The sequence below is a fragment of the Microtus oregoni genome, unplaced genomic scaffold (assembly GCF_018167655.1).
Source record: "Microtus oregoni isolate MIOR12 unplaced genomic scaffold, Mior012 000004F_ref0000308, whole genome shotgun sequence".
NCBI classification, from domain to species: Eukaryota; Metazoa; Chordata; class Mammalia; order Rodentia; family Cricetidae; genus Microtus; species Microtus oregoni.
In genome coordinates this window covers 12,293,248-12,316,151 of record NW_024543063.1, presented here as the reverse complement: position 1 = coordinate 12,316,151, position 22,904 = coordinate 12,293,248, and the positions used below count along the sequence as shown (strand labels likewise).

Here is a 22,904-nt window from a genome sequence, read left to right as displayed (position 1 = left end):
AGGACGCCACGCAGTTAGCCAAAGCAGACTGAAAGCGTGAGCCCAGGGATGTTTGAAGCAAAGAACTGGGGTTATTTCAAGACCATACAGCAAACAGTCCAGGAGCTACCCCTTTCCATTTGCCCCCAACCCCACAACTGAGCCAGTAACTAGCTTTGCTGAACTATTCTGATTGGTTATAACATCTCCCCAAGGATAGAAAATCAAAATCATGTTCTCCAAAGTTGTGCCCTCCCAACTTTTTTTTTTTTTTTTTTTTTGGCTTTTGGGATAGGGTTTTCCTATGTAGCCCTGGCTATCCTCAAAAATAGATCTGCCTGCCTCTGCCTCCCAAGCGCTGGGATCAAAGGAGTGTACCACCATCCAGGCCGAGTCCTATTTCTATAGCCTGTGTTATATTCTGTAGCACTTGAAATAAAGGCATGTCATTTAGAGTAGTGATGTAGAAGGTCCTTCTGTCTATATGTAGCTTTCATTGGTTAATGAATAAAGAAACTGCCCTGGCCTGTTGAGAGGGCAGAACTTATTAGGTAGGCGGGGAAGGCGGAACTGAATTCTGGGAGGAAAAAAGCAGAGTCAGGGAGATGCCATGGATCTGCCACTTTCACGTGGTGATACACAATTTAATAAAAATGGGATAAATTAAGATGTAGGAGTTAGCCAATAAGAAGTTAGAGCTAATGGGCTAAGCAGTGATTTAATTAATACAGTTCCTGTGTGATTATTTTGGGGCTGGGCAGCCGGGACAAACAAGCCCTCTCCTTGTAACAGAATAGGGTGTGCAGAAGCAGGTAACATCAAAGAGAAAATCAAGGCTGCACTGCCCGAGTCCCAGCCCTCATAATCTTGATGCCCAGGACATGGTGAGCTATTGAGTTTTAATAAGCTCACAAATCATTCTAGAATCTTCACAAATAATGTTCAGAATCAATAACCTTCAAGTAAGGCAACCCTAGTTTGGAGTCAAGTGACCAAAATACCCATAGTCAAAACCAAAAGCAGGCTGACAGCCACTCCCCAAGAGGAAGTAAGAGCGATGACCAGAGAGCAAATGGAAGGCCTGAAAACCGCCGAGAGAAGCTGATGGGCGCTACTGACCCCACTAAGCTCATCTACAACACAGGGCTCTTGTACTTCATTTATTTTGTCTGTGCACCATGTGCCTCCCAGAGGCCAGCACTGGATCTCATAGAACTGGCATTACAGAAAGTTCAGAGCCACCATGTGGGTCTGGGAATAGAACCCAGGCTTCTGCAAACCAGCCAGTGCTCTTAACTGCTGAGTCATCCCTCTAGGCCAACACCGACCTTCCATGCTAAACCAGTATCACTGCTCTCCATTTTTACAACTTGAGGCCACTGGCTAAGACCAGTTAGACTGAAGACTGTGACGGTATATGGATTAAAAATACTAAGGTGCTATAATGAAAATACAATACATAGTATAGTTGTAGAATAATATACCATTCTGAGCTTTAATGCTATAGTGAAAATACAACACGTAGTATATTTGTTATATAATGTACCCTTCTGAGTGTTAAGGCTTGTGTATTATAAATATTATTAAGACAGCATACATACTAAAATTAAGTACTGTGGTAGATTAGTTTTTTCTTGGAAGAATAGTCTATTTCCCCCCAAACATTAGACTCCAATAATTCCCTCTGAAGCTTGATTCTGTAACGAACTTGAGGAAATAAGAATGGCTGGACACAGGGACCCCTTCCTTGTCATACCGGGGCAAAAAGAGATCTACTACTGGACACCTTCTCTCCCCTGTGGCTCTGTAAGGTAAGGAAGCCCCTCTCGCCCCATGCAGCCTCTGCATCCTGGGAAAAGAAGGTCACTGCAGTGCTGGGCATGAAAGCTTCAGTTTGGGGACAAATCCAAAGAGAACAAAGGATACACATTGTGGCAGGTTTATAAACAGAATGCTGTACGTAAGAATGAGGTAGCCATTTAGGATGGCATGCAATGATTTTCAGGGCACACAATCCAGGGGAAGATAACAGATAAAAAGCAGAGGTTGATATAAAACTAGGCGTGGGGAACGGATGAAGTCCTGAGTGAACGTCAAGGACCCCAGTGCCAAACCCATGGGAATGGCAAAGCTTTCCCTGGTTTAGGTTGGGGAAATGACAAAGCCATCTCCTTGTCCAAGTACTGCTGCTAAGAGGATTGGCCTTTAGCTAAAATCAGTGTATTCGGAAGCTATTAACCCTAGCTGCCTCCTCCAGATGACTGCAACCTGAGAATGTTCCTCCACGGAGCCTTCCTACAGAGACTGGCTAACCTCTCTCCTCCTCCAGCTGCATACAATAAACGCACAGAGATTTCAGGCTGCTAGTGTGTCTCTTCAGTCCACCCAATCCCAGCCTTTCAGGAGGAATGTCTAATGCCTGCTCGCTCATCTCCCCAGGCAGGTCAACTCCAACGCTAGATAGGTTGGAGCAGCTAGGTATCGTGGCACACACCTCTACAGAGAGGCAGAGGCAGAAAGATCATGAATTCAAGACCATCCTGGGCTATACAATGCCCTGTTCCAAAAAGGAAGAAAAAAGAAACAATGACTAAACAAGAGCTGTAGGATACTCTGTAGGACACAAGAAAACACACTTAGCATGAGGCTCTTACAGCAGCAAACCATTGACTCTGACAGCTATGGCTATCTTTGAGGGACAGCAAAGACCAGGGATCCACCGATGGGAGGAAAAGACAAGTTGTTTGTTTTACTATAGTGTACTTTTTGTAAACTTAATCATCTATTTTTTTTTAAAGCAAAAAACAAAACACTTGGATTTTAAGCGGGCATCTCATTTAGGCAATTATCACAACTCGGCATGATGTCACACACCCGAGGAGTGCGGTCCAGGACACAGAACAAAGACGGGCGTAGAACTGCATCAGATTGTGTATAGAGCAAGACCTAACCCTGCGCTACATGCCCACTGCTGCCCGCCCTGACCCTGAGCTACATGCCCACTGCTGCCTGCCCTGACCCTGAGCTACATGCCCATGGCTGCCCACCCTGACCCTGTGCCCATGCCCACTTCTGCCTGTCCTGAAGCCAGAACACAACAAGCCATGTGCTCAGGGACAGGTGTAGATCTGAGAACATGCAGGAGAAAAAAATGTACACAGTAGACCTTCTAGTTAACCACAGGCCTCAGACGGTGTGAGGCGGGTAATCCTCAGCTTTGCTGGAGAGTCTCTGTGATGCCCACAGTCCTGTCCTGGTTCTGCATTAGGATAACACATCACACCTTGGCAGCTTTGCCACTACAAGTGATCAGTTTCTCCTGAGTGGTTTAATGACATACTCTTAGAGGTCTTCTTAGGCTGGCAGGAAGCCAAAGGACGACTCAGAGTCTCTTCTCATCTGAGCCTGTGACCCTCAATGGGACTTCATGTGGACTGGGTTTTTGGCAGGATGTAAACTAGCTCATAATCCAAGAAGAGATGCCCAATGCCAGCACTGAGGCCCTCCCCTAGCTCATCAGCCTGGACCGCCATCTGTCTTTCCAGGAAGCTCTGCATGCCTGAACAAATGTATCAAGCCCCTAAGTCTCTTGGAGCCACACTTACCTTTAGGATAGGCACAGCTGCTCGGCAGCGGGCAGTCTTAATGTTTTTGAGAAAATGTGATTCATCCTGAAAGAAAGAGCCACAGGAGTAAACGGGCAGTCCTTGATACACAGACAGCCACCTGAGCTGGAGTCTGGCTTGTATTCAACCTGCTGCTATTCAGGGAGATGGAGCAGTAGGCTAGAGGAGGAACCGGGCTTGGGGCAGCTTCTTTATTATGCTCTGGATAAATTCCTGTCTCTCCCTAGGGCAGTTTTCCACCTAGAAAGGGAGCTGGCGAATACTTGTCCCAACCTCCCACTAGTTAGTGGGCAAAACCCTGAAGCCCTGACAGGTGGCTTGCTACCTCGTGGAAACACATCAGCATGGCAGCAGTCGGATGTGCTGGAGACCCACTACACGTTCTGAACCGGTGTCAAGTTCTGGGTCTGGAACCTGCCCTCATGCTTTGCGGAGCAGCAAGGATGGCAGATGCCCTGGCAGCAGGTCAGTTACATCACCACAGCCATGCGTGCAAAGCACTGTGGGAACTGAGGGATTCCTGTGCTCTGGGGACTGTGTTAAAGTACAGCATTTGGTAGATTTATAGTGATACCCTCTGTATATAAGTAAGCACAAAATTTGCCGTATTTCCTAAAGACACAGCTGTTGTGGACAGTTATTCCCCAGGACGGAGTTGTTAGATTGGCATATTCCAGTTGCTTGCCAAATGGCTCTGAGCTATGCTACCTAGTTTCTCTACCCACAAAATGGCTAATGCTAGTTCCTGGAATATCAGATTGCTACATCTGAAGTAAGCTAATGCAGGGGCAGTCTGCAAAGCAGTCCTGCCACCCAGTGAGTATTCCCTGTACCAGGGGCTAGCAGTGATCCTACCTCTGTCCCTGAAAGAATCTATTACGTTGCCCCCAAATCACTCCGTGATATGGTACAATAGACAAATATATCATATGCTATGATAAACAAAAAGGCCTCAAAAGCACAGTGGACAGTGTGAGACTCCTCAAATGTCCAGAAGCCTGGGGTACTATATTCATGATCCTGATTCATGGTAGGTCCTCATGAAAGTCACGAGAAAGCCATTTATAGAGAGAAGTTGCAGAAAATGGGTCAGGCATGAAAGGGAATTAGCCCTTGTGACCCTGGGTAAAAGTACCACTGCCAGAACAAGCACAAGCAGTGGCTCGAGATCAGCCTCGTCTACGGAGTGTGCATCTGAGACGCCACACCATCCCCTGCTACAGGAAAGCCAGAGTGGCAAGCTGTTTCCTTCCTCTGATGACAAACCAACATTGGTGGCAAGCAGTTTGCCCAGAATCTTGAGGCTGGTTGAGTAATGAGCCAGAAACAGAAACAAATGAATTCTGAAGCCACAGGCCACAAAATCTTCAACGCTCTGCAACCAAGGGAAAAGGATGGATGTGCCGGTACTGTCAGCTTGGGTGAGTTAAAGGCAGTGCTTGCGGACCCAGGGGAGAGTAGTGGTTCTATGTGAGACACCTAATTCAAGGTCACAGTCAGGAAAGACAGGCATCATTGTCCCTACACCCTAGAGCCTCCCTGGAACATTTCCTTTAATATGTCATCTCCACAGATGGCTTCCATCCTTTCAAAGACACATTTGAATTCGTGCAAAGCCCAACACGACTCCCCCAAAGACTCATTACCCAAATAGCTTTGATAAAATATGTGTTCCTGTTTGCACACATTGAGAACATAGGGTGGTCACTGAATATCCCTGGGGGTCTGCAGCCATGTCTTCTCCTTTCCTGCTCTGAGTTCCAGCCATGTTTGTATCTGGAAACCATGTCCACATATTCTATTGACAACAGCTGGCTGGGCAGAGTTTGCCCAGGTGCGCACGACATGTATAGAGAATGGAGAGGAAAAGCCAGTTGCTGAAAGCAGGACTGTCAAACTTGGAAGCAGCTGACGACGTCTTTAAAAACAACTCAAGTAAAACCTGCTTTTCTTTCCGCAGGGACAGGGACGTGTCTTCACACCAGGTGGAAGACAGTTATTGACTGCTGAGCTGTATGTCTGAGTCACGACATTCACAAGGTGGTACCAATGCAGGCTGTCACCCTTGCTGACAAGGCTGCAGTCCTTGGGACCCAAAATGCCCTGCTGCACACATGCTGGTCTCCATCCCTGGCGTCCCAGTGCAGGAGGGATGGACTAGAGACTCTAAAAGACTTGTTCCACCTGTTTAAAACGCTTCTCCTAGTCAGGCATAAGAGCCGCTTCAGGAAAGGAACAGGTCATCCCTACATGAGAAAGGCAGTGTTTTCTACTGCCCCCTCTACCCAAAACCCAAAGAGGACCAATGAGGTCAAGTTCCCTTCATAGTGTCTGAAGAGACAAAGTACTTCAGGACTCTGCCAAGTCACTTACAATAATGACGACTTTAAAGGGCGTTTTTAGTTGCTTTTCCAACTTGCTAAGAAGATCAAAACTAACAATGTTGACCAAGCCCGCTGTTAGGCAGCCCTTCCCAGTCACCACCACGTTGATGTTCTCTGGACTCAGAGATGGTAGCCACCGAAGAAAGGCCTGCAGATGACAGGGGACAGCGAAACAAAGTGATGATCCCAAGCCAACGCATCAACAGCATTTTTTGTGGGGAGCGAGTTGAACATTCCCTGAAGACAGAGTCGTCACCACATCCTCCCGCATCTGCCAAACCCTGTCATCTCTCCCTGCCTCTAATTCACCGTTTCCTGACAGGACTCTTTCCTGTGAGCAGGTACCTCATGTGCCTATTGTTTCTTCTCTATGATCTCTAGCTGCTAAGCACAACAATTCCTGCTAGGGAAGAATTTTATGAAGGACCTACAAGAGCCCCGTACACTAAAGACCAACTGTGCTTACTCAGGACTATGGAAACATTGATGGCAGTTTCTTTCAAAGCTACCTGGTGTCCTCTACAGTCCATCACTGGAGAAATGGGCCCCTGGGTGTCTCCATATTGGAGCCTGAGCATGTAGGTGCCCCTGGCCTTGCCTGGGCCTACTACGCCCTGACATGAGTTCTCTAGTCTTGGTCCTGCTTATAAGCAGCTCCCTGACTCCTTCTGGACTTTTGGAGGGAAATCTAACACACTCAGATATATAAAGACAGCTCCCTACAGGTAGTGGCAGGACCAGACCTCACGAGCGGCAGGCTGAGGTGTGTCCTCTGCGCTCTGACCCGGTGCCTCAGGGAGACGTCAACCTGTGAAGAAACTGACGCCCCACATCAGCAGCACAAAGCCATCAAGCCTGGGAAATGAGCTGGGCCTTTCTTCACTGAATTTGGTAAAATTAAAAAAAAAAAAAATTCAATGTTTACATGAGGCCTCCACGTTAGGTCATCTGGGAACATAAACGTACTATGCACTCCACCCTACAGCAAGCAAAACCAGGGACATCAGGAAGGAAGGCCTTAGGAAGTACACAGCTCTTGACCTCCTTGAGACCTAATTTGTAAAGTGGATCGCTGAATGCTGTGTCACAGGATTGGGAGAGACAACTACAGTAAGAACATTCCAGAAATTGGGTGCAGTGCAGAAAGGTTTTACTTACAAGGGCACAGAGGTACAGTATCTGCTGAGGGACTGGCAATAGGTCCCTGAGCTAGCAACTGCTTGGCTTTCATCCCTTTGGGGATAATATGACTCCCTGTTCTCAGGGACCAACTCATCTTTCTGCTGTTCTTTGACCCACATCTAGACCTTGAAAGATCCCAGGCCTCACTTCTACACTGTAATTTTGATGTTCTAGCCCTAAGGAAACCCTTCCCAGTGATTCCAATGCAAAGAAATCTAACCTGCTCCCAGGTGAAGCGCACAGAGGAAGGCACGACCACCAGGAGTGGCCATTCCTTCCGGTAAAAGGCTGCTATACAGATGGCTTGGATGGTCTTCCCCAGGCCCATGTCATCAGCAAGCAGCAGGCGGCCTCTTTTGGATATGGCAAAGCTGCAAGCAGACAGACAGGGTAAGGTGAGTATCATAGTACATGGGACCATTCTGTCCGTCTTAATTACCCCACTACCACACAGAGCTGAGGGGGCCCTCTATGCAGGCCGCAGCACTGACAGGAATGGGCTCCACTCTCAGCCAGATTCTTCTCCAGAAAGGACAGGGCAGGAGCCACTTAGACAGAATAAGAGGAAAAGAGGGAACCAGATAGAGAACTGCAGAGCAGCAAGTACACTGGAGGGAGATGTAGAAGACGACAGTTTACGGAGTCAAGAGTGAAGCCATAGAGAGAAAACTCCGTCCGAGCCAAGCACAGGAGCACAGGGGAACATGAGAGGCCATGACGCAACACCCACTCCAGGGATTTGCTCTCCCTTGAGAAACATGCCCAGGAAGGACAGAAAAGAAATGAGCGGAGTTAGAAATACGGCATTCTGAGGATCAAAGCCCATTCTATATGCTCAGGAGCAGAGTGGGGCCGGCAGGAACTAAAGCTACGGGCAAAGGGACAGAGAGGGAGAGGCTGAGAGCTCGGCTTCCGCGAAGGGCTTTTCCACAGGCTGGCAGCTTCCAGGCACCTTGAAGCACCTGAGTGCACTGGGCCTTGCTGACAGCACGGAGGTGAGGGAGATGAGTTGAGGGCCTCAACTGGAACCTCAATTCTGCCACTCAGTAGCTGTGCCTCCAACTGTGGCAGTGAAATCAGAGTAAGTAGGACCTGACCCACCATCGGGAGAAACAGGAAGAAAGCCCTGGCACCGTCCTAAACACTGAGGAACGGGTTCTGCTACAACCATCATCCCACAGAAGGGAGGAAGTAACGAGAGCAGAAACAGTGAAATGACTTGTTCGTGCTGAGGATGAATCACTGAGAAACTACAAAGATTCTGCATATCAGACATCTGGTCCCCTGCTCCAAACTCCAGTCCTCTTTCATCTTATTTGTAAAAACTGATTGCTGGCTCAGAAACCGAGTAGTGAGCTTCGGAACAGGTCTTTTCTTTCCTTCTTACACAGTAACCTGTGGGCACTATAAGACTCTTCAGCTGCCCCTGGCCTTCTGGGTAAGATTCCCAAGATGCAAAAACCGAGCAGCTCTCTGGGGACCAGAGACCAACACACCAAAGCCCAGCAGCACATGGGCCAGTAGGTATCCTATCTGGAAACTTCCTCATCTTCTCAGCTGCCAAAGGAAGCAGCCTTCCTCCCTCTCTGCAGCACAGAAACAGCACTAGTCTGTGCTGCCCAACTGTGGAACACCAGCCACAAGAGCCTGAAAAGAACACCTGGCTGAGCAGGGAGCAGGCTGGAGCAGAGAATTCTGGGGAGAAATCTCTTGCCTTCCGCTGGTGAGAACCAGGTTTCTCTACACCTGCAATCCAAAGCCCTGGTTGATTCATGGAACTGGGAATCAATGGTAACAATAAGCTTTGGTAATAACACACCTGGCTGTTTAATACTTAATGTTGAATATTTAATCTAGATGCTTCCAGACATGGATGCAATGAATACATGTATGTATTCATAAAAGAAGCATTTGAACCCCACCTGTGCTAAGTGATGGAATTCAAGCAAGAGAACAAGAAGAAGACCAGGAATCTACCTAACGCCCTCTCTCTGAAAGGGCATGAGATTAGACACAAGCTTGGCATCCACTCCAGAAAGGTCAGCTTCAGGTATATCTGCTTTGGCTTTGAGAGATGTCTTCTCCAGCTGAGACGCAAAGGCCAGGGTCACTGTCTTGGGTAGAGGCTCCAGCTTAACTTGCTGGAGATCACGTGACTTTGTAACTGGAAAGATAAAGAAGGTATGTGAGCCAGAATGCCCAAGTCCGAAAGACCTGGAAAAAGAGAAAGGGCTTTGCACACAGAATTCAGCAAGAGGCCTTCTGCTACATGTTGTTTTCTCAAGAGGGCTCACTGCAGACCATGCTGCTAGCTGAGCACTGGACCAGACAACAGCCAGTGTCCTCTTTCTCTAGTCCTTAATACCTACAGATGAGAGGGTATGCAGTAATGCAAAAGCGCTTTGGCTGACTATACAATAATAAAAAGCACCGTCTGATGTTTGTGGGTTTTTTTTCAACCTAAAGTAATTAATTTTCTTTCTTTCTTTCTTTGTTTTTTTTTTTTTTTTTTTTTTTTTGGTTTTTCGAGACAGGGTTTCTCTGTGGCTTTGGAGCCTGTCCTGGAACTAGCTCTTGTAGCCCAGGCTGGTCTTTAATTTTCTTTCTTTACAGTTCCATTTAAATACATAAAGGCTCATACCTATTCATATATAATATATAATTAATAATATATAATATATATAATAGCCATTCAAAATCACCCCAGAAAGATCCTAAAAAAGCAAGTCCTCCATAGAATGGTTCTAGTCTTGTTTTTGTTCTGATGACTTCAGCATTTGGGGGAAGAGAGCCCTTAAGTCGCCTTCTGTCAACAGGCAGAAGAAACACTGTGCTCTTCAGAGAGAAGTCATTAGGGGTTCCCAATTAGACTGGTAGACAGTAGTACTACTAATAAACTACCAAAAAGCAGAGTCCACGCACAGGCCACAAACCAAGAAAAACATGGACTTTTAATCTTGAAAATTCACATGAAAATAACTATCTCCTCTTAAGGCTTTATATTGTCATCTCTATAGTGAAGCAGCTACAGTGTCTGTCACTGGGAATATGTGTGTGGTGGGGGAGAGAAGAAGGAGGAGGCTCAGTTAGTAAAAGAACTTGCTATGCAAATGTGAGAACCAGAGTTTGGATACCAAGAACTGGTGTGGGAGAATTGTCTGTAGTCTGTCAATCATGTTTTAAATAAATGTTGATTGGCCGGTAGCCAGGAAAGAAGTATAGGCAGAAACCAGACAGGAAGTAGAGGTGGGACAATGAGAACAGGAGTATTCTGGAAAGAGGGAAGCCCTTCCCCCAGTCCTGTCCAGACACCAAAGAAGCAGGATGTGACCTGTCCCACTAAAAAAGGTGCTGAGCCATAAGGCTAACATAGAAAGAATAATGGGTTAATATAAGTTATAAGAGCTAATACAAAGTCTGAGCTAATCTGCCAATCAGTTTTATAACTTATGTAGACCTTCTGTGTGATTCTTTGGGACCTAACGACTGTGGGAACCGGGCAGGACAGAAACCCCAACAAGCAGGTCCTCATGTTACAGAATGGCACCCAACATGGACAACGGCATCCACATAAAACCCCACACCACAGAACCCACGTAAAAGCCAGATCCAGAACATGAGTCTGCAATCCCAGGTTCCTCCAGGGAGATGATAGGTGAACACAGGAGGTTCCCCAGGAGTTCCTGGACCAGCTACTTTTATGTATGCATCAGAAAAGCAACAAAGAGACCTTGAATAAAAAGACAGAAAGTGGGGACTCCAGAGGTTTCCTTCTGATTTCCACACACGACACAGCATGTGCACGCACACACACACACCAGCTATTTCTAGAAAGTTTCCATAAACAGAATTAACAATAGAAATTAGGTAAGGCTGATAGTTTTAATATAAAGTAGGCTGTTCCCAGAACCTGGAAACAACCTAAATGCCCTCGACTGAAGAATGGATAAGGAAAATGTGGTACATTTACACAATGGAGTACTACATAGCATAAAAAATTTACAACATCTTGAATTTTGCAGGCAAATGGATGAAACTAGAAAACATCATTTTGAGTGAGGTAACCCAGATCCAGAAAGACAATTATCATATGTACTCACTCATGAGTGGTTTTTAAACATAAAGCAAAGAAAACCAGCCTACAGATCACAATCCCAGAGAACCTAGACAACAATGAGGACTCTAAGAGAGACTTACATGGATCTGATCTAAATGGGAAGTAGAAAAAGACAAGATCTCCTGAGTAAATTGGGAGCATGGGGACCTTGGGAGAGGGTTGAAAAGGAGGGGAGAGTCAGGGAGAAGAGCAGAGAAAAAATGTAGAGCTCAATAAAAATCAATAAAAAATGAATGCTAAAAAAATAAAGTAGGCTGTTCTATACTGATGTAGAAATCTTTTTATCTCTTAAATTAAATCTGAATATGCTAATTTATACAAACTTCAGGAGACTGAGCACTCAGTGTACTTGGCAGAAGCTGTTTTCACCATAATTCCAGCATTCTTTAGAACCCAAACACCTGGGAAAGCCAGCCAGGAGCTGCAGAGCTGCTGGCGGCAAAGGCCTCTGTAAGCACCCCATTTTTTCCATCCATTCAGAGGGGAAGAACCCTACGCCACTGTCTCCCACAGCTCTGTTTCCAAAGCCCCGTATTGCTAGTTCAGCTCACGGGGCACTTCTGAGAACGCCATCCTTCCTCATCGCTGCTGCCTATTGTCCTTTCTCGGTGCTGGTGAATGACAGGCATGTGCTGTCTGGCTTCATGAGTCATACAGAAGTCATTTCTACAAAAAGCTCTTTGGAAGGAAGCGCTAGCCACACAGCTGAGATGCTAGTGTTTCCAAACAGCAGCTGACAAGACAAGATCATGGAGAACCCTTCTGGACTGTGACAGCCAGGGAAAACAAAAGGCCTCATGCCAATTTCACTGCGGGCAGAAGGCGTCCAGTCACTTGGAAAGAAGAGAAACCTCGGAGTCACTGTCCTAGGGGAAATGACTCTCGCCATGTCCTTGATGACACACTCAGGCCTCACTGCCATTTCTTAATTAGCATCTCAAGCACGTGTTCTACTAGGCTGGCATCAACAATCCGACTTCACACATGAGGAAGGGGATCTTCAGGTGAGAAGTACGGTGCAAGTTCCCCAGGTCTGCAGCACCAATGGAAACCGAGCCAGGGTGAGAACCAGGCTCTTTTCAAAGTGCCCACTCTGGCCTCAGTGCTCAGAGCTGGCGTTACGATTGCCTATTGGGTCAGGTTACAAATGCAGTAGGAGTTTAAATCTTGTTTCTGCCACCCCTGATTTACAGTGACTCCCAAATGTCCCCAGTAAGGCAAGTAAAGGCTTCCTTACTGGGATAATGTAACCAGGAAAGAGCATGTAAAAATTGCCAACTCAGGGCCTAGACAATTACTAATGTCTAACACAAACTCGAGAGGTGCCATTATGTGCATCTTCTGTAAGAAGAACTGACTGAGTCTACCAGATATTCTAAGGTAGTCTACAAAATCTTAGGAAGCACTGTGGAAGGCTGACAGTTTCCCAGCTCTGTATCACCTGCGAATGCCATGAATCCTGCGGTGTGGGCCCATAAAAGGCAGAGAATTTTATTGCTCACATATTTGTCTTTCTTGGTCAAGGAAGACAATGAAGCGACGGAAAGAACTAATTCCTGTCTCTCATCAAAAATTCAGGTTAAGCCAACAGTTTCCTTTGAGTCAAAAGCTCCGAACAGCTGCCAGAGAACTTCAGATCCACACTGGCCGTTTCATTGCGTCAGCCAGATTTTATGGATACTAAAATACCACCTCCTATTCAACTTGACCCTGCTGTTACAGCAAGGCCTTCCTCAAGGAGCAAAGTGTTTTTCTTTTGTACTTAGTTATTCCTTTGCATTTGTCTGCCAGTGAGACAGATATGAATTTTAAAAAAACAAGAAAAATTTTTTTTTCAGATAGGGTCTCATGTAGCCCAGGCTAGCCTCAACTTGCTAGGTAGCCAAGGATGACCTTGAACTTTTGCTTCCCCTGCTTCCACCTCCTGAATATTGGGATAACAGGCACATGCTACCACACAGGCCTTAGGTATGCAAGGCAAATCTTCTATGATCTCCAGCCAAGAGATGTCCTTTCTTACTAAGAGGGCAAGTGGGACACAGAACAGTGAGCCATCCACCTGATACCTGATGGTACACAGTAAGTCAGGAGATGTGGAACACAGAAAGCAACCCAGCTCCACCCTCTTCCTCAAAGCCCTCGCCTGAGGAACAGGTAGCTAATGGCTCCACACTCCCGAGGCTGGCCAGCTCACTGCTATGACTGGTACCCACACACAGCTCCTCCCATCCTCTGGAAGGTCCAGTAAGTCCACAGGGCACCAAGAAGAGGGAAACAACTGTGAAAACTCACTACTGCCTTAAGTTAGACACTAGTGTTCCAGAACAGGCTATGACCACAACCACCTTTCCCTGGCACATTAGGGTTTAGGTTCGTCCGAGAAGAACACAAGAATACAAGAAAGAACACAAGAAGAATCCAATGATAAGCCAACCAGGCAGCTCCCTTTTGTGGTCATGGTAGCTGAGCACTCATCCCTGCCCTTGGTCAGTCTCTAAGTCCTGTTCAAATTCTTCACATCAGGTCCAGACTTCCACATCTGACAGATGCAAGCGAGATGCAGCCACAAACCACCACTCTCTCCTACCTTCTGGTCATCCAGTTCTGGAGGTAAACTGAGGTTGTCTAAAGTCACTTCCATCCCAGCACTCTCCTGAGTTCCCAAGTCTGTATCCTTCCCTTCAGCTGTCTATGATGGCAGGACAGCTTCCAGGCCCTGGGAATCTCAACAGTACCACCTTGCCCTTACAGATCAAGAGCCCTGCGTCCGAACGGTTTTCAGAAAGCTGCTGGGACTGGCAGGCTTGAAGAGAGCAAGCCAAGTACGTCTTTCGCCAGCTACTCTGCCCTCAAGCTTATGAAGGTACCACTGCTATGGCAGCAGGGAGGAGAAACCTCCCTTCTGAGCGATTTAAAGCTAAGGCTTCTACTAAAGGTTAAGACTGTGATGAAAAGCAGAGAGGTGGCTTTTCTTACTGAGTTTATTGTGCTCCTCCAGAAGAAAGCTCCACTTCCTGGTCTTGACATCTGCAATGAGAAGAGAGAAAGATGCACATGTTCACTTGTTCACTTTCCAACTTCATGAACTTCCAGCAAGCTCTCATGATGGACGTGGTGGTCCTGAGGTGGGTACCATAGCCACCACCAGGGAACTTATTAGAAACACATCCACCCCCATCCATAGCTAAAGCGCTAACTCCTATTAGGCGTGTTTCCATGCACGCCTAAATTTGACACCACTGTCTTAGGGTACAGGAAGTCATTTCTTTGTAGGGCAGCTGCTATTTTTCTGTTCTGCTAAGGCTAAAATAGAAACAAACGGGTTTAAAGTCAAAGCAGCAATGCACTTTACATTGGTCAAGACAACACTGACCAGGCAATTAAGAAAACAGTAGGATGTTCTCTTTGGGAAACTTAGAGATAAAGTGGGTGCCATTACGAGTTCTCTCTCTGTGACAACTGAGGGGTCACTGCCCTGCAGAAACAGCTATCTCTCTATCAGGAAGGTCAGTGTGAACAGTCAAAGACAGATCTGCGGATCTCGCAGAGGTCAATCACTTGCCGTAATTCCTGGAATCCATCTGTTTAAACAGTGCGATCAGTTCCTCTGAATAGCCAATGTCAACCTCAAAGCGGGTGCGGGAGACGAGTATGCACTTCCCTGAGACAAAGGCAAGGGACGGAGCTGAGGGAAGGCTGGTCTGTCCCCTGCCACTGTCATCAACCCCTTCCAACGGCTGGAGGGAGACCGTGGAGAGTTGCTCGGCCGCTTTCACTGTGAAGAGGAGGAAAGAACCAAAGTGAATAGGAGGATGACACTGGATGACTGTCACCCTACCCAGGACACTCAGAAGGGCAAGACAGAGGGCAGGATAGGGCAGGGCAGGCAATTCTGTTTCTTAAAATCCTGAATTAAAAACGGGTGTAGCTTGTGATGATGGCAGACGCTGTCAGTAATCTCTGTAGGCTGGAGAATCTGCTGGAGCTAACACACCACAGAGCGCCCTGGCACCCTAGGCAGAACGACTCTACCAACTGCTTAGAGAACAAGATGAGAAACAGGACTGACAGGCCACAGACACACGACTTTCCACATTAGTTTACTACAGATCGCTGATGTGCTTTGTGGTCTCAAAAGAAAGAAAGAAGAAAAGAAAGAAATAAAAAACCGACACTGACTTAAAAGGCAAATTAGCTAAGACAAGACATTTGCAGAAAACTTAAAAAGTAGGAAGAGGACAAAAGGAAAGCATGGAGAAGCAGCCCACTAGAAACAGAAGGGAGAGGGGCTCGAGAACAGAAATGTTCAACTTTACCAACAATCAAAGGAAGGAAAAAACCATTGCAAGATAAAACAAACAAACAAAAAAACACACGCAAAAAGACATTTATATTACTACTTGAGAAAAAACTTTTGGGAAAATTAGTGAAATAGGCATGAGTTTTAAGAGATTCTACTTCCGGGAACTGAAAATATAAACATAAACTTGTACACACAAGGCTTCCTTACAGATGCAAAACCAGGAAACAGGAAACAAATTAAACAGCAAGAAAATGACTTAGGTAACTCTGTCATATTCATACAACAAAACATTATGCAATCAATCATTTTTTCCTGTCAGTATGAAGTTTTGGAAAAGACAAAGTAAAAAATTTACTATGTTCAATAGTACAAAATATTGTGAGGCTCACAGTGGTCCATTATAATGATGACAGCCATACACTCATCACCCAGAATTGCTAGCTTTCATTAAAGTGAAAACGTTTATGAGAAAGGCAGGCTACAGATGATCCACAAATGTAACACTGTTTCACTTAATGACAGAAAAAGTGGGAGACGTACAGAATCTGAGTGTCAGTGGTGGGTGAGTCCAGAGTGGTGAGTCCAGAGACTGGGGGCCAATTACCCTTCTCTGGACATTAATGTGCTGTGTGCTGAGTGTGGGCAGGGTTAAAAAAGCAAGATCCAGGCTAGGGATACAGCTCAATACTGAAGTGCTGACCTAGCTCAGCTGAGGTCCTGGATTCCATCCCCAACACTATAGGAAAAAGAAAAGGGGGGCGGAGCACAGGATGAAGTATCCATAGACACATTTAGATTGGTAAGTGTAAGAAGAATAACTGGGCCAAGGATGTGGTTGAGTAGTTGCTTACTATGTGCACGGCTTTGAGTTTAATCCTCAGTACTTAAAAAAGGAAACAAAAGCTGGGGGTGTTGGTGCACACCTTGAATCCCAGCACCCGGGAGGCAGAAACAGGTGAATCTCTAGGACTTCGAGGCCAGCCTGGTCTGCAGAGTGAGTTCCAGGCCAACAAGGGTTACACAGAGAAACAATGTCTTGAAAAAACAAAAACACAAACTATACACACACACACACACACACACACACACACACACACACATAATCTGAAATAAAAAGTATAAAAAGACACTAAAGTGATAAGCCTATGTGAAACTTAAAAACAGAAATACAATTTACAAATCCAAAGCCACTGCAAGGGACTTCAGGGTATCCAGAGGGTTCACACACTGCAGTCAACTTTATCTAAAAAGCCACAAGGAGACTTTTGTGCCTAACACTCTTAAAAAAAATAGGTGGAGCAGTATTAAAAGTAATCATACCAAACAAAAAGTCAAGGAGAAAGTCAGGAAGGATGAGCAAGCCTGCCTATACCTTTAGCTCAGACTCCTTTCCTCAGAACCGAGCAAACACGTTTCTGTGAAGGTCCAGTCCACAGCAGCCCTAGCAAAGAGCAGGACATTACCTAGTCATGTTTTACAAAGAAGAGACCAAGGAAAGAAGAGAAAATTCCACAGAAATTGGCCCATCACTACCCAGAAAATGTCCTGGTGAACCCAAAGAATTCTCTTCATATACCAGATCCTTAGAGAAGTAATCTGAACATCGATCCTCAGCTCCTGAAGGGCAGATAGAAGTGGGTGTGGACACGGCTGCTGAGAACCAGGGGAGAATGGGAAACAAGAGACACAGGAATTTCTTTGAAAGAGGCAGCAGGACAAGGGGACATGTACCGGGCTTTCTTTTGGGTCACCAACCAGCTCCCCATCACCAGTTATGAATGCTCAGAATCATCTTAGCTCTTGCTTTAATCTATTTCTCTTTATCTGCAGTGATTATCTCGGTGCTTTTTTACCTTTCTTTCATCCTGTGTATTTTACTTTCCTGCTTCCTCCATGTCTGGCTGACTGGTGGCTGCCTGGCTTCTGACCCTGGGCATCTCCCTCTCTTCCTCCCTCCTTCTCTCTCAGTCTCTTCTATTTTTCTCTCTGCCTGCCAGCCCCACCTGGCTGCCCAGCGACTGGCAGTTCAAGTCCCTCAGGCAGGCAAGGTGAAAAGCAACACATCTTTACATAGTTAAGCAAGTGCAGCACAAATAAATGTAGCACACCTTTACACCATTAACAAGGGCAGCAGAAACAAATGTAACACTCCGACGCATAGCTACAGTAATACTCTGCAACATAACCAAATGGAACACATCTTTGCCTGGCTAAATATTCCACAAGAGGACAGAAATATTGATATAAGACATACACAGAAGACAGAGGGACACCTAGGGCTGGTGGTGACTGGACACCACAGGATGGACCTGCCTGAGCTCCTGAATTTTGGGGTTCACTAACCAGTGTCAGAGGTTAAACAATCTTCTCCTTAGGAGCAAGGCCTGACACAACTGCCTGTCACTGCTGGAGCTGGCACAGCCCAAGGGGAACAGGCACTCCGGTTTGAATTCTAGTTGCATAACTAATTAGCTGTGTGTCCCTGCATTAGTTGCTCACTAGAGACATCATTTCCCTGTTTGTAAAGTGGGTGGTAGGAGAGATAAGAGACACCATGCAGCTGCGGGCTGAGAAGAGCCCAATGCACAGAACCATCAGATGCAGCTGCGGACTGAGAAGAGCCCAGTGCACAGAACCATCATCAGGTGCAGCTGCGGACTGAGAAGAGCCCAGTGCACAGAACCATCAAGTGCAGCTGCAGACTGAGAAGAGCCCAGTGCACAGAACCATCATCAGATGCAGCTGCGGACTGAGAAGAGCCCAGTGCACAGAACCATCAGGTGCAGCTGCGGGCTGAGACGAGCCCAGTGCACAGAACCATCAGGTGCAGCTGCGGGCTGAGAAGAGCCCAGTGCACAGAACCATCAGGTGCAGCTGCGGGCTGAGAAGAGCCCAGTGCACAGAACCATCATCAGGTGCAGCTGCGGACTGAGAAGAGCCCAGTGCACAGAACCATCATCAGATGCAGCTGCGGACTGAGAAGAGCCCAGTGCACAGAACCATCAGGTGCAGCTGCGGGCTGAGAAGAGCCCAGTGCACAGAACCATCAGGTGCAGCTGCGGGCTGAGAAGAGCCCAGTGCACAGAACCATCAGGTGCAGCTGCGGGCTGAGAAGAGCCCAGTGCACAGAACCATCATCAGGTGTAGCTACGGGCTGAGAAGAGCCCAGTGCACAGAACCATCAGGTGCTAGCCTTTACTAATGTCCCACTTACTCAGGGCTCTGTAGTCGGCCATGGTGAAGTCCCATGTCTTCGTAACAGGATCTGAAATAAACAGAAGGCTCAGCACTTTTTGCTTCCATTTGTACTCGGACATTCTGTAAGAGTTTATTTCCTGAACAGATAGAGGCCAAACTCAAAGTTGTTGACGGGCAAGCTCTCACAGACTTAAAAATCTCTATATGAGACAAATAACAAATACGGGTAATTCTGCTTCGTGTAGACGGAACCTCAGGCCCAGGGAAGACAAGGAACTAAGTGGGCTGAGGCAGTCAGGACTGGAACCCAACCCCTCTGAACTGCCGTTTGTTTGGGCAATGGTAGGAGCAGTGCTCTGAGGAGTAGCAGAGCTAGCCACACCCTAACTCTCCCCTCAGGTGTTACTCAACTTTACCGAGCTAGTCCATCACTTTAAAAATTGAAAGGAAGCCAGGCGGTGGTGGCGCACACCTTTAATCCCAGCCCTCGGGAGGCAGAGGCAGGCGGATCTCAGTGAGTTTGAGGCCAGCCTGGTCTACAAGAGCTAGTTCCGGGACAAACTCCAAAGCCACAGAGAAACCCTGTCTTGAAGAACAAAACAAAAAACAAACAAAAGAAAACTGAAAGAAAAAAAATCTATGGATTTCAAACTATTGTTTTTAGGCTTCAATGCTATACTACATACGCTACACCTGGCATAAGAACAGCCTCCTCAGCAAATTACGCTCTCTCTACGACCCTGCGCTAGCTGAATTTGACGGCTGCGTGAGACAATGTCTATCACAAAGGGAAACACTGGCTAAAATAGAAAAATGTAATGTGCCAATGTGCCCTCTTAATATTTATGAGAAACTGTTAGAACAGAGTCCAAAAATAGGAAAAAGAAAAAGCCTCGTTACCATAGTGTCTGCTGGGCAGAGACTTGAACAGAGCAATGAGCTCTTTGTTGTAGCCAATCTTCACCTGAAAACGATCCCCCATCCTTATGCACGTTCCCTGAAGACAGCTTACTTTCTGGGGCGAGGTTTGTAGTTTTTTGGGGGGTCTCCCTTCTGTTCCCCCTAAGGCATAATAGGTGTCCGAACCACTCTGTCCAGAGGTGGAGGGCTTCACGGTCTTGGCCTCTAACTCGGGATCCCTGGGAAACAGTCCAGAGGAGGAAGCTACTGTGTCCTGGGAGCTCTGTGCTTTAGCTAAAGGCTCCTGGGTTGTGGTAGCAATGGATGTCGACTTGACCTTATGAGAAGCCTGAGGATTACCCTGATATGGTTTATAACCCGAAGGCTGCTGGTCAGAGATGTTTGGAGGACCTGAGGCAGGGTTTGCGCACACTGCAGGCCTCTCTCCCTGGATCTTCCATAGCCCCTTCGCCGGCTCTGGTGTGCTGGGCTGAACATGGTTGGAACTGTGAGCTCTCTGATCAGCAGGAAATGAATTACTGAGATTCTGTTGCTTGAAAAGGACACCATGGCCCACTGGCTTAGAAGGCCCCGCTGGAAGATTCCCCAAAGGGCCGGAAACAGTGGAACCTGAAGCTGTGCCTTGAGGCTGTTCTGATAACTTCTCGGCTCGGCGGGCCAGGGCCTTTTGTCGATTCTCTTCAATCTTTCTCTTCTGCTCCTCAGTAAGTAGCAAGGACATTTTAACATGAATAGGCTTACGCAGGAATGTCACCTTTTAATTGAGCAGCTGGCAAAAGCTGTGAAAGGTGGAAAGACTGCTGTAAACACTGTGTTCACTATGCTCCTCTCTGATCTGACAAGCTTTTGTCCCGGGGAACGTATTAGTATTAGAAAAAAACTAAAGGACAAACTGAGTTTTCTTTTATAATTAAAATGAAAGTGTGTAGGCACGTGCATGCGTGCGTACACACACACACGCGCACACACACACACGCACACACACGCACACACACGCACACACGCACACACACGCACGCACACGCACGCACACGCACACGCGCACACGCACGCACATGCACACGCACGCACACACGCACACGCACACACACGCACAGTAAGTAGCATATGTTAAAATAATAATACTGATGAAAAAGCAAACAGTGAATCCAAAACTGATTGTATTTCAGCTGGAGTATTTTTCTCCCTCCCATTCCCTAGCCAAAGTGAGTTAGCAGAGCCCAAGGAAGTTTTACCGGGAAGCCTAGCTTCATTAGAAAGCACAAAGACTTCATTTTAAACGAGAAAGGACAATGGATTAGACGTACCATGGCGTGCCACTTGCTCAAGCAGCTTGTTTCCAGCCTGGAGGAGGGGAAAGGAACGTGCACACTCAACTGTCCCCTTGTATCCGATCCTCACTACCCGTCTGCATGGCAACCTGCAGGGCCCAACACAAGCCAGAGCAGCAGGCCTTCCAGCCTGATTTCCAAAATGTACCGGCAAAGTGACTTTTGGAAAAACAAAGGGGAGAAGTGGGGGAGAAGGGAGCAGTGGTTACTGTACCAAATACGAAGACGTAAAGGGTGGAGTTCAACTGTCATCTCACCTGCTACATGTTACCATGTTAACTCAGGGCACCTTTTTAAAGTGTTTTTTGTTTTTGTTTTGTTTTTTTTTTTTTTTTGGTTTTTCAAGGCAGGATTTCACTGTAGCTTTGAAGCCTGTCCCAGAACGTGCTCTTGTAGACCAGGCTGGCCTCGAACTCACAGAGATCCACCTGCCTCTGCCTCCCGAGTGCTGAGATTAAAGGCTAAAGGCATGCACCACCTCCGCCCTGCGTTTTGAAGTTTTCTTGCCACATACTTGGAAAATACAGCTATTCATTACAAAGTAGGGTCATCCTATACATTTTATTTTATTTTGTACTGTGATTTAATTTACCCTATTGGCTGGACCAGTTCTACAGTATTTTAGAAGCAGGGGCCAGAACACCCAATTCTCTGCCAGGTACAGCCTTATAAAGTTTATAAGCACAGGAAATACTCCAGTAGCACTGTGAGTCGTCAAAGGAGGGTCTAGGCTCTAAACTTTAGAGGGCTTAAGATTGTCTTCTCTGTTAATACTCCCTTTAAACAAAGCACCCCTAAAACATCTGTTCTCACAGATGTTACACTCCTGCCAGCCAGAAGCAGTTAAAACTTTCTGTCTTGTGCTAGGGTGATCTACCTAACTGCCAAGGTCTGGTATGTTGACTGACCACCCCAGAGGGATGAGAGGTCGCATTAATAAGCCACAAACCACAAATGCACCCCCACCCCCCAACGTAGACATCCCTCTTTGTGGGGACCTGGGCTTCACTTCCTTTCTGGGGCACCTCCCGAGCCCTGAGAGGAGCGGACCTCCCGCCCCACTTTGCCTTTAACTTGGATCCTTCCCAAGCTCCCTCCTCTAGCCGCATTTGGTCTCGTCCGCCTCCAAGGCCGCTGCCTCCTTCCCAGCCCGCTTTCTTACCTAGCGAGGCCCGGAAAGCGAGGCACCTTTGCAGAACAGCCCTCACCCAGGAGCGTCTCCAAAGCCCTACATAGACTGTTTACGCTTTTAACTAGACTGTTAGAGGAACTGAAACTCAAAACGCCGCCCGTTCACCCATGTTGGGGCGGACCGCGGGCCATGAGTGGCTCGGCCACCGTGGAACTACATTTCCCAGCAGCCAATACGGCTAGAGAGGCCGGTCATGAACGGGGGTTTATAACACATTTGGTGTGGGGCCTTCTGGGGTTTGTAGTTTGGGTCCGAAGGCCTGCCAATTGGCGGGCTGGTGAACTAGAGAAGGTGTGACGTTGAGGGCGGGGTAAGGTATGGTGCCTGGGAGTTGTTCAGTCCGGCGTAAAGGCAGCCAGTGAAGCTAGGCATTCAATGTCAGTGGTATCGCCAGTGGACATCTCAGACATCCAGACTGATTAATAAAGATTTTCCTGAAATACTCTTTTCTAATAGTGTTGTCCTTGTAATTTAAGATCCAGCCGCTGAGTCTCTGCTCTCCTGGACCAAAGAGGAACCGGTATTGTTAGAGCCTTCATTGGTCAGTGATGATCGTTGAGATGAACCTCACTTAATTCTTACTACAACCTATGAAGCATAGACAGGATCTCTTGTATCTCAGTCTTGTCTGGTATTAACTCAGTATCTGAGGATGACTTTCCTGTCTCCGC

The 22,904-nt window shown here is 46.9% G+C and overlaps 1 protein-coding gene across 2 annotated transcripts in view; it reads right to left on the bottom strand.

Moving 5' to 3' along the window:
• Smarcal1 (SWI/SNF related, matrix associated, actin dependent regulator of chromatin, subfamily a like 1) overlaps nt 1-22,392 on the bottom strand; it is a 44,588-nt gene extending 22,196 nt beyond the window's left edge. The window contains exons 1-10 of one of the 2 annotated variants that reach the window (XM_041650076.1): nt 22,204-22,392; nt 21,018-21,200; nt 19,690-20,489; nt 18,806-18,856; nt 14,851-15,063; nt 14,265-14,315; nt 9,149-9,335; nt 7,392-7,542; nt 5,979-6,137; nt 3,585-3,650 (exon numbers count right to left, since the gene is read on the bottom strand). In XM_041650076.1, coding sequence (XP_041506010.1) covers nt 3,585-3,650; nt 5,979-6,137; nt 7,392-7,542; nt 9,149-9,335; nt 14,265-14,315; nt 14,851-15,063; nt 18,806-18,856; nt 19,690-20,431 — 1,620 coding nt within the window. In that variant the 5' untranslated portion in view covers nt 20,432-20,489; nt 21,018-21,200; nt 22,204-22,392. The remainder of the gene's footprint in view (nt 1-3,584; nt 3,651-5,978; nt 6,138-7,391; nt 7,543-9,148; nt 9,336-14,264; nt 14,316-14,850; nt 15,064-18,805; nt 18,857-19,689; nt 20,490-21,017; nt 21,201-22,203) is intronic. The other variant, XM_041650078.1, reaches the window with a different exon arrangement.
• Nucleotides 22,393-22,904: the final 512 nt, after the last annotated feature.